The sequence below is a fragment of the Anopheles coluzzii genome, chromosome X (assembly GCF_943734685.1).
Source record: "Anopheles coluzzii chromosome X, AcolN3, whole genome shotgun sequence".
NCBI classification, from domain to species: Eukaryota; Metazoa; Arthropoda; class Insecta; order Diptera; family Culicidae; genus Anopheles; species Anopheles coluzzii.
In genome coordinates this window covers 12003753-12015696 of record NC_064669.1, presented here as the reverse complement: position 1 = coordinate 12015696, position 11944 = coordinate 12003753, and the positions used below count along the sequence as shown (strand labels likewise).

At 49.1% G+C, this 11944-nt stretch overlaps 1 protein-coding gene across 1 annotated transcript; it reads left to right on the top strand.

The window, feature by feature from the left end:
• The first annotated feature begins 256 nt into the window (after positions 1–256).
• LOC120950114 (transcription factor btd) lies at positions 257–10939 on the top strand. Its single transcript, XM_040367890.2, has 3 exons — positions 257–4493; positions 4619–5013; positions 6385–10939. Exons 1-3 carry the CDS (start codon positions 4422–4424, stop codon positions 8450–8452), a joined length of 2535 nt encoding a protein of 844 aa, XP_040223824.2. The 5' UTR covers positions 257–4421; the 3' UTR covers positions 8453–10939.
• Positions 10940–11944: the final 1005 nt, after the last annotated feature.

The following is an 11944-nucleotide window of genomic DNA, read 5'->3' as shown; positions in this document are numbered from 1 at the left end:
AATTAAATGAATTTCCTTGTTGCATTCCCCGCTGGTGTTCACAGTGAAACAATAATGTTCAGCGGGAAATCCAAAGGAAATGCATTTTATTCATTATTTCAATATGTTTTTACAGTCCTAATAGTTGGGGAATAGGACATTCCGTTCTTTTGATGTACGAGAAACCCACATTCTGATAAATGTGACATGAAATAAGGCAAACACAACCCCGAAATTTCACGTTCACTTTCACGCAATGTCCAAAACGACCTTTAGCGGCAGCTCATGGCTGCTGCATGAGGCTCTCTGTTGGGCGTATTTTGAGAAAGCAACCAACGATCAACGCGATGTCAGTCAATTTGTTGAATTAATGTAACGTATCTCGCATCCAATTCGATACCCACCGTAAATGGTTGTGACAAATAACGCTGCCTCATGCATACGTCAGTGTTGTTGGCGGCTTACTGTCGAAGGAGCACGCCGAATCTCGAAACCCACGCACGTCCTGTTTCCAGTTACAGCTGGCTGGATTAGTGCTGAAGATGCTGAAGTTGGACTTTTTTTTTTTTTAGTTCTGATCCAATATCTTTTTCTTGCCCGACACAATCAACATCCTTGGAATGTTGTTCGTAATTAGCGTTTCATTTCGGTTTGCCTTCGCATTTTCCAGGACAGCTCCGAAACGACATCTCATTTACCGGGACAAAAGGGGACAAAGGAAAGGATGGGGACGGTTCCTCGGTTGTTTTCTCTTGTTGCAGTGTATTCTGTCTTTCTTTTTCTATTTTTTTTTTTTGGTTTGCTAAATACAGAAGCGTCTCCATTCGCTACAATGTCGTAACTCCCGCTGTCGACGCCAGGCAAGCTGCTTTGAGGCCGCGCTGGACCAATAAGGGGTTCCAGCCCATCAGTAAGCCCATTTTTTTAATGTTAACAAAGCAAAACAAAAAAAGTATGCAACGCGCACGCACGCACGATGAGCATCGTTTTGTGTGTGTGTGTGTGTGTGTGTGTGTGTGTGTGTGTTTTTCACTTCGCCAATTTCCGCGTTATCCTTGCTGCAAAACCGTTGAGCTCGCGAGCTGCGGAAAATGCGTGCCTACGAGAGCCCTGTGGCGTGTGATTGTTTGTGTGCGTGTGTGTGTGTGTGTGTGTGTGTGTAGTAATATGATGTTTTGGTGTCGGCTCCGCCCTCTTAAATACAGAGATTTGCGCGATTGGGCCCGGTGTATTAGCGCACGCACTCACAATGGAGCACACACACACACAGCCAGACAAGGTAAGGGGTGGGGGACATGCAAGGGGAGGGTATGGTGGTGTGTTAGGCCTTTTGGGATTCATCCCGCTCCCAGTTGACGCGGCGAGGGCTAGCAGGAGGATGCTGCAACGGCGGGAGAAGGTCACGTCATTCTGTCGCGCTAATCCTTCGCCTCGAGTCCCGCGTCGTGAGCGAACGAGACAGCGAGTGAGAGCGAGCCCGAGCGATGGTGAGAGCGCCTGTCTGCACGATCTTGTTTTTTCCCTTTTTTTTTTGGTTAGAGCGACGACGGACTTAGAAAACCCCTCGTGATCCGCTTTTCCCGCTACATCTCGCTCACTCTCTCATACGCGCGCACACAGCCACAGCAGACTAAAAAAGCACACCTCCTTAGCCTAGTTTTGGTGCGAGCTACGAGATAATTGCCGTCCCGTTTACCCGCTCGCAGCCTCTCGCCAAACCCCTGGAAGCAGCCGCGAGCGGGGCCACGAAAGGGGCAAGCGAGATCCGAGGTTCGGCGCACACTCTCCGACGCACCTCAGCCGCTCTGTGCGTTAAACCTCGCTCTCCACCTCACTCGCTCTCTCTCTCTCTTTCTTTCCATCATTCACGCGCGCACGTTCTCTCACTCGCTCGCTCGCGCGCGCTCTCTCTCTCTCTCTCTTTATCTAACGCACACGCCCAAAGGCACGGGATAAAATGAACACAGTCCCTGCAGTCGCTCGCACCCCGGGCGCATATCTCACTGCGCTATAGCTCTGTTTCGCTCCTTTAAGGTCGTGTAGAAACGAGTAGGAACGGGCCAAGCAGGGAAAAGAAGGAAGGAGGATGAGAGATAGAAAGGGACAACACACACACAATAACAAAAAAAAAATCCAAAAATCCTCACACAGTCGAAATTCGTCAGTCGCCGGATGAGCGAAAAGCGTTTTACGCTGGCAAACCTATAATTAGTCGAAACGTGCCCGTCGTCGGTTTCGCATTGCCTTCTCTCTGTCCGCAGCAGCAGTACTGGCCGTTCGCTTTTTTTCTTCTGTCGCTACATTTGTGTGTGTGTGTGTGTCCTACGAGCACGCATACTTACGTACCTTGCTGGCGAAGAGACTAGTGAATATACATAGACACACACTAACAAGCCCTTGTTCCGTCCTAGCGGGTGTGTTGCGGGTTGAATTATATTGGCGTGTGTGATTTTGTGTGTTTTTTTCTCCACTTCAACCTTGTTGTGATACACTCATAAGTGGATCATCCCATTTCACCACTACGCGAAAGACTAAAAAAAAACAGTAAATCGACAAAAAAAAGTGAACATTACCGTGATCGATCCTCAGCCGCACCTTGGTGTACTAGGAAAATTCGCCAAAAGAAAAAGAAACAAAACAACAACACAAAACCATGTGCGGTGTAGCGTCTCGCTCGCTGTTCCCCGGAATTTGGGTGGCTGTGTGAACAAAAAGGAGCCGGTCAATGCTCGTGCGTTAAACAAAAAAAAGAAAAAAGAAAAAATAGTGTCCCAAAAAGAACACCAGCGGCAGAAAAAGAATGTAAACAACGATCAACGACGCACGGGGCAAAAACGCACAAAAAAAAAGAAAAAGATAATCAACCTCACCCACTATCAAACACACCCGCGTGTGCCATCCCGTGCGACAATGCTGTGCCTGTGCCCGTCCGTCCATCCGTGTGTGTGTTTGTATTAAATGTGCGTTTAAATGTGTTACAACCGTGATTAGTGTCGATCGACTACCGCAAAAGGAAGAAGGACCACTAAGAGAGAGGGAGAGAGAGAGAGTTAGAGCGGGAGCGCGTGAATGCGGGGCAAAGTAGTACGTGCGTGCGTGTGCAAACGCCTTTTCAACGCCCTCCCCCTTAACGCACACAAACACACACACAGTGCTTCCTCCTAGCCGGAGGGAGGTGTTGATTTTTGTTTTAGGGGCGAGAGAGAAACGAAACGCACAACCCGACGACCAAAAAAGTAAAAATAAAATTAAAAAAAAAAGTACACCCATCCCTCCAATCTCTGCGAGTGCGCGCGCGTATGTGTGTGTGTGTGGAAAAGAGATAGAAGAAGGACACAGGGGCACAGGATTCTTTTTTGTATTTTTTTTTTCGTCGCTGCTCTGGCCCAAAAAGGGTCTGGGGTTGTGCGTACGCACGAAAGCGCGTCCCGATTGCCGAACGGCCCCGAACCAAACGCCTCGCAAGAGTGAGCGAGAAGGAGAGAGTGTGTGTCGGAGCGAGAGAGAGAGAGAGCGCGCACAAGGGCGATCGTACACGCGGGCAAGCTGCCCGAGAGCGAGAGCGCTACTACCCGGTGCGAAAGAGAGAGCGCGCGCGAGTGAACCAGCAACAGCGAGAGCGAGAGCGAGCGCGGGCCCCGAGAGCGTGCGATGCGAGCGCGCGGGTACCGGCAGCAGCAACTAATGAACGCCGTTCAGTGAGGCCTTAATAATAGTGTTTAGAAGTGGTTAATTTCGGCTTCAACCGCTCCGCAAGGCAGGTCACAAAATATCGCACCAAGCAGCAGCAGCAGCAGCAGCAGCGCCTCATCATCAACTTTTCGGGTCACCACCGTTTGGAGTGTTTGGAGTTGTTGGAAGAGCGAAGCAAAAAAAAAAGCCCTCCTTTCGGTGTTGTCGTCGTTGTTGCAAATTACGTGCAAAGCAACGGCGCTTTAAAAAAAAAATAGGTGGGCGGCAGGGGAGTATACGTGCGTGCCTGTATGTGCATGTGTTTTTATCGGTCCATGTGTCGCCACCCCCTCAACCCGTGTGTGTGTGTTGTCGGCCGTATGTGCATTTGTTAGTGTTTTCCGGCGTGCTTCCGGTTCCGTGTGTCCTGTCCCGATCCAGTCGACACCAAAGCTCCTTGTCGCGTCTGTGTGTGAGTGTGCGGTAGTGTTTTGCAGTGTGGCAACGGGCAAATGTGTGTCATAGGGCGCAACCGAAACTGGAGCTAATAACCCACCAATCAAACTAACAACCAAAACCACAAGTCGCCGCGAAGGAACTTTTGCCGCCCAAAGCAACTGGAGGAAGGGCAGTGTTACATGTAACATGCCGATAAGTGTGGGCAGTAGTAGGAGTAGCAGTTTGTCAGCCCCCCGTTTAATGTGTGCAATTTAACGCCCCCGAAAGCGACGCGCGCACCCCAAAAACACACACACACAAACGGCCACAAAATGATGGCATCACCCAGCTTCATGACGCAGTATCACAATCACCAGTGGAACAACGGCACAACACAAAGTCAGGTAGGTGTCCTTGGGTGGGGTGGTTTCAAGCTGTTCGCGTTGGAGCAATTTCTGGACGGTCGTGTTTGCGGGACTCATCTTTGCGAATAATTTCCACTAATCCCCCTTTGTTGTCTCCCTCCCAGTTGTCAGCCTTGAACATCCTGCCATATCAGTATCCGCCGCAGCCACCGTCGGTAAGCAGCCTCGGCTCGGTCGCGTCCGTCGGTTCGGCCGGCCTGTCGCCCACGCAGTCGATCGCGTCCTCGAGCGGGGCGGCCAGCAACAGCAGCAGCTTCAGCGCCGTCGGTGGCCCCGCCGGCGGCCCCACCCATCACGGGCCGGCGGCTGCGATCGCGCTCAGCACGGCGGCGGCCGGCGGGGGCTGTGGCGCCGGCTCCTCCAACACGGCCAGCCCGGACGTGACGGTGACGACGGCGGCGGCGGCGGCGGCGGCCGCTGCGGCCGCCTCAAGTGCGGCCGCCGCCTCGTACGGCTTCGGGATGGTGCAGCAGTCCGGTGCGCTTGAGATGACCGCACGGTAAGTCACAAAAGTCACACACACACACACACACACACACAAACACAAACACATTGAAAATCTCAAGTCCTAACTCGCCGCGCAAAGTTCCCCTCAAAAAAAGACCTCACCGAAGGAGTGTTGGGTATATCAGATTCAGAGTCATACATCTGAATGAAACTTTGAAATGATTCAATGATTTTGAATCTCGGTTGGAAGCATTCATGAAACTCAAAGATTTATGAATCTCGAAAGATTCATACGTCTCCAAAGATTCAAAGAGCTTGAGCATCTTCTTATCATTCTTCTTAGCGTAGAATCCTACGTGATTATGCCAGTTTATAAAAGCATTCGAGACTTCTTGGTACCACGCTGCCAGATAGTCTGTGTTGCTACGGGGAAACGGGTCGATGCGGGACTTAAATCCACGACGGGCATGTCCTGCTTGTTAACTACACTGTACCATGGGATCGCAAAAAATCAATATTTTTAAAATTATACATCGCTAAAGATCCATGAATTCCTGGTGATTTATGAATCTTCATGAACATTTACAGATTCATTCAGATCTTTCGAGATTCGCGAATCTTTATAGATTCATGGTTTCTACGAGATTTATGAATCTTTAGAGATTCGATTCGAAATTCGAATCACTCATCACTGAATGTTCTTATGAATTAATCTCTACGAAGAGAGATTCAGAGTCATGAATCAGAATGAATCTTCGAAATCATTCAATGAAGCTGAATCTCGCGGACTCATGAATCTCGAAAGTTGCATATATCTCGAAAGATTCCCGAATCTCCAGGGATAGATGAATCTCAAGGGATTCATAAATCTCCAAAGATTCAAACAGTTTGAGCTTCTTCTTATTCTTCCTCTTGGTGTAACAACCGACGTGGTCATGCCAGCCAGACTTTCGAGACTTCTTGGCAAGTACCACCCAGCCGGATAGTTTTGCTTTTGCTTCAGGGGAGTCCATGCGAGGCATGAACCCATGACAGGCATGTTGTTAATCACTAGATTTACAATTCCCTGGAGATTTATGAATCTTAATGGATTCATGAGCCTTACAGATTCATGTATCTTTCAAGATTCGGGAATCGTTCGAGATCCCAGAAACTTTGGAAATTGATGAATCTTCAAAGAGTCAGAAATCATTGGAGATTAATAAATTTTCAAAAATGTATTAATCCTTGAAGAATCATGAATCCTTAGAAATTTTGATTTTTTTGGAAATTGGATTTCGAGACTCGATTAATGATTCGTACGAATTAATCTCAACGAAAGACTCATGAAACCCGACAACACTAAAACCAAACAAAGAAAAAACCCCCGTTCATTTCGTGCCTTTCTTTCTTTTCCTCTTTCCCTCCCCTCACACCACTGCAGACCGCAAGCAATGCACTACCCATCGTACGCATCGTACAGCCCGGCCAGCTACTACAACAACGTCAGCATGGCGACCAGCCCGTGGTTCGCGCAGGAAACGATGTACGGTACGGCGGCCGGCTGGCACGGGGCCGCGGCAGACGCGTACGGCCTCAAGCTGGAGGAGTACTCGCACCAGACGCAGGCCCAGCGCCGCTGCGCCCGCTGCACCTGCCCGAACTGCATCAACGAGCTGTCCGGGCTGCCGCCGGTCGTCGGGCCGGACGAGAAGGGCAAGCGGCAGCACATCTGCCACATACCGGGGTGCGAGAAAATCTACGGCAAGACGAGCCACCTGAAGGCGCACCTCCGGTGGCACACGGGCGAGCGGCCCTTCCAGTGCAAGTGGCTGTTCTGCGGCAAGCGGTTCACGCGCTCGGACGAACTGCAGCGCCACTTTCGCACGCACACGGGCGAGAAGCGGTTCACGTGCACGATCTGCAGCAAGAAGTTCATGCGCAGCGACCATCTCGCGAAGCACGTGAAGACGCACGAGAACAAGGCGAAGAAGATCGCCAAACGGTCGGAAAAGCTGGAGGAGGCGAAGCAGCGGCGCGAGGAAACGAAGCTAAAGTCGCTCGAAACGGCGGCGGTGGTGGTGTCGGTGGGCGCGAGGAAGCTGCCGGCGGTCAGCAGTAGTGGCAAGCTGCCGCCCGCCAAGCGGCCGAAGCTCGCCGGCGCCCGCGAGGATACCGCCCGGCGAAGGGAGGACGACGCGACGGAGAGTGGTAGCTTGGAGCAAGGGCAGCAGCAGCAGCAGCAGCAGCAGCAGCACCATCACCACCATCATCTTCACAGCAGCCAAACGTCCGCCTCGACCATGCTGGAGGACATCAACGCCAACATACGCGTACCTGAGATCAAGTCGGAGTATGGCACGACCGGCGGTGGAGGAGGCGGGATCGGTCTGCTCAATGTCCTGACGCCGCCTCCGACCGGCAACTCGCCCACGTCGTCGAGTACGGCTGCGGCGGCCGCCGCGGCCGCTGCCGCTGCCGCCGCCGCCGCTGCCGCGTACCAGAACTACCACCACCATCACCACCATCACCATCATCATGCGGTGGCGGCCGCCCACCACCATCACCACGCGTCCTACTTCCAGAGTCCCTTCTTCCAGGCGAGCGCGGCCGATGGTGGTGGCCCGGTTGCGCCCGGGGGGAAGAGCCACTTTGCCAGCTACGCGGACGGTGGCAGCTTTCACGGTGGTGGCGCCGGCAACAACCTCCGGTCCGCCATGGCGTCCTCGCTGAGCTGCGACAGCAAACCGGGCGTGACGGCGGCGAGTCAGCGAAGCGCCAGAACGACCAGCAGCAGCAACAGCAACAACAACAACAACACGAGCGGTAGCAGTAGTACCAGCAGCAGCAGCAACACCAGCAGTGCCATCGCCGAGCTCAGCAACAGCCTGGTGAAGCTGGAGGAGTACGCCAACGGGCACGGGCTGGGCGGCAGCCGGATCGAAGGAGGGGGCGTCGCGGCGGCCACATCCGGAACGGGCGAGAGCGACGGCAGCTCCAGCAACAACAGCAACAACAACACCCTCAACAACCACGTACTACCTCATGGGGCGCAGCTGTACCAGTCGGCGTCCCACCACTACCATCCTTACGCGGCAATGAAGGCGGCCGCCGCCGGTGGAGGTGGTGGTGGTGGTGTCGGGATGCCATCGTCCGCCTCCTACGGAAGCATATCGCCGTACGAGCAGGAGGGAGGAGGTGGAGGAGGAGGCGGCAGTCAACATCACGGATCATCGTCGGCCTCCACCTACAACATGATGATGAGCAACTACTCCCTGCATCAGCACCACCAGCACCATCAACAGCAGCAGCAGCAGCAGCAACAGCAACATCATCTTCATCATCACCAGCAACAACAGCACCAGCAACACCAGCAACAGCAACTTCTCAATCAACAGCAGCAGCAGCACCATCAGCATCAGCAACAGCTGCAGCATCAGCTACAGCTCAACCTGACGTCACAGCCGGCCGGCGCTAGTGCAGGTACCACAACGAACCCTCTGTTCAAGTAAGTCTTCAAGTAGGCAGGTCTCCTTAACACACCACCAGTGATATCAGAGAGAGATAGAGAGAGAAAGAGGAGGGAGTCATATGAGAGAGTTCTCGAAGGTTCGTTTCCTGCTGGAAGCCCTCTAGCGTTTGAGGACTAAAGAAAGAGAGTTTGAAGGTACTACTAGACCACTAGAGCTCTCCACTCTTACGCTCAGCAGAGTTGTGGCTCAGAGCTATGTGCTACTAACATCACACACGCCGGCTCCCTTGCTTCCTCGACCTCGAACTCGCCCTCCAGCTACTCTACCAGCTCTAGTTAACGCGTGTGCCCTCTCAGGGACTTGCCAATGAATGTTCAATTTTCCACAAAACTTAATTCTCCCAAAGCGCGCGCGCAGACACTTACGTTGGCGCTTACTAACGCACAAACACTGCTCCAAAGTCGCTGGCCGAGCTTCAAATCAAGAAGATAGCAGACAACAACAGCAAACACTCCTTTCCACACAACAAGTGTTCGATACAAATAATTTTGTTCCCAAAACAATAGAATAAATGCACTCACACACACACACAAACTGCTTTGAATGCTTGCGCTCCTCGAGAAGTCTTCGAAAGTCCAGGCAGCGAGTCTGCAACTGCCATCCATGATGGTGTTCGTGTGTACGTGTGTGTGTGTGTGTGTGTGGGAGGGCAAGTGTGAAATGAATTGTAAATAAAATCCTGTACAGAGAAGAACTTGCGACGTTTTTTTAGAGTGTTAAGTGAAAAAAAAACAACAAGAAAAATCTCTTGAACGCGCTCTTTTAGCGAAACGAAAGTCGTGGGAAGAAAGAAAGGGCTCTTTCTCTCATTAGTGGTGGCAAGGTTTAAGGGTCTAAAAGATGCGATAAAATCTCAGTGCAAATTTATTATGTTTTTCGTGTTCCAATCAGCAAACGCGTGTGTGTACAGTAGGTCGAAAAGTTTGTAATGTTCGTACAGAATTAAAAGTAAATCGTGTGCGTGTGTGTATGTGTGTGTGTGTGTGTGTGTGGGAGGTGATAGGCAGAAGGAATGTTTATGTAAAAAGGGCAGGGCAGAGCTACTCTAACCTAATACGCCTCAGATATTCTGACGGTTTTGTTTTCCAAAGAAATAGTGACGTTGAGGCAAAAGGGTCCGGTGCGCAAACTAAAACAAAACAAACGAGCAGCAAGATCGATGCATTAGAGCCACACACACACCCACACACACACACACACGCTGTAAGACAGAGAGCGAGAGATGGTCCTTTCAGTTATAATTAATAAAAAAATCATGTTGTACAGAGAAAAAGGAGGAAGCCTAGTAATAAGAGAAAGCCGAATTCGAACACACAAAACGGTTATATTTAGACGGCAAACAAACAAAAAACGGGGTGAATTACTTTAAAGTTTATCTTATACATATAGACTATATACATATATTTATGGAATCACTTCCTCCAAAACCAACAACAAAAAACCCCTTCCTCAATCCCCTACCCCCATCGTCCCTTAGAGAACAAACGGTGAAAGTGCGCGCGCGAACAAACGTAAACACTGGAGTTTGCAAATAAAAACACGCAACAAAACCTCGTCACCTTACCCGGGAGTGATTATATTCTCAATGATGAAAAATAATAAAAATTACAATTTAATTTAAAAAAAAAACATGAAAGCAAATTACATAAAAAAACACTGTGTAAACATTTTGGTGGTGGTGGTGGTGGTGTGCGAAAACGTCCGAAATGAGCCTTAAAAATGACACTCTGTGTGGTTCTGCCGGAAGATGGGACCGATTTAATGGATTGGTTTGCTTTGCGGGACAGTTAATGGGGCACTATCAGTGTCAAGGATTTGATTCGTATTTGTTTCCTACTTTTGTGTTTTCTGTTTTCTGTTTTCCTTTGCCGTTCAAAGTGCTCCAGTGTCTCTTCTAAAGCATGGTTCATTTATAAATAAGCGGACTTTGTTTCAATTATAGCGGTTTATGTTTGCCCAAGTCGACTGTTGCGCGAGTGATTTAAAAGTGTAAAGAAACACAGACGACTGGTAAGGTGCAAACTAAGCGACGGAGTGGAACCGTGAATCATAAGCTGCAATTGAGAGTCGTTCGGAAACTCAAGGCTCATCCAAGCATCTCGGACTACGATGAGGCCAAAAATCTTAACGCCGACCGCTCTACTGTACGGCGAATCCGACTCCGAGAAGGGTTTAAGTGTTTTCGAGCCAGTAAACATCCAAAGCGAAACTTGAAACAACAAACAGTGGCCAGAACCCGGACTCGGAAGCTGTACGATCAAGTGCCTGACCAAACCGCATGGTTGCATTTTGATGGTTGATGAAACCTGCGTGAAAGCCTATTTAAAACAAATCCCCGGGGGTAAAATTGTACAAAGCCAATGCTCGCGGCAAAATACCAAGAGGTTTAAATTTGTTTTCGCCGATAAACTCGCTAAGAAATTTATGATTTGGCAAGGAATCTGCTCATCTGGTGGCAAAAAAACCACCGTGTTTTGGGGTGAATAAAAATATTGATTGGTGAATTTATATAAGCAAGAGCACCTTAAGAAACGAGTTATGCCATTCATTAGGTCTTATGATGACCCAGTCATGTTTTGGCCTGATCTAGCAAGCAGCCAATATTGCAAGGACGTGATACAATGGTACAACGATAATGGTGCGAAATTCGTATCAAAAACACTGAATCTACCAAATTGCTCCCAGTTAGGACCAATAGAGCGATATTGGGCAATAATGTAACACAAATTATAGAAAAAGGGAGCAATAACTAAAGAACATCACACAAATGAAGAATTGGTGAAATTTACATGTTGAGGAATTTAAGTACATCTAAATGATCTAAGTTTGGCCCAATAGAGCGATATTGAGCAATAATGTAACAAAAATTAAAGGAAAATGGAGCAATTACTAAAGAAAATCACACAAATGAATAATTGGTGGAATTTACTGGCCAGAACAGTTTTGACCAATAGAGCGATATTGGGCAATAATGTAACACAAATTAGAGAAAAAGGGAGTTTATAACTAAAGAACATCACACAAATGAAGAATTGGTGGAATTTACTGGCCAGAAAAGTTTTGACCAACAGAGCGATATTGGGCAATAATGTAACACAAATTAGAGAAAAAGGGAGTAATAACTAAAGAATAGCAGACAAATGAAGAATTGGTGGAATTTACATGTTGAGGAATTTAAGTACATCTAAATGATCTAAGTTTCGCCCAATAGAGCGATACTGGGCAATAATGTAATAAAAATAAAAAAAAAAACAAGGGAGCAATTGCTAAAGAAAATCACACAAATGAAGAATTGGTGGAATTTACTGGTCAGATCAGTAACTGAAGCAGCTGTGCGCCGGTTGATAGGCGGTATCAACAGTAAAGCTCGGGAATTTCTTCGAAAAAGTGAAGAATATTCTTTTCATATTTTTTTTAAATATATTGTAACAAACCCTATGATTCCTTGAAACCACAGCTTTTCAATTGGAT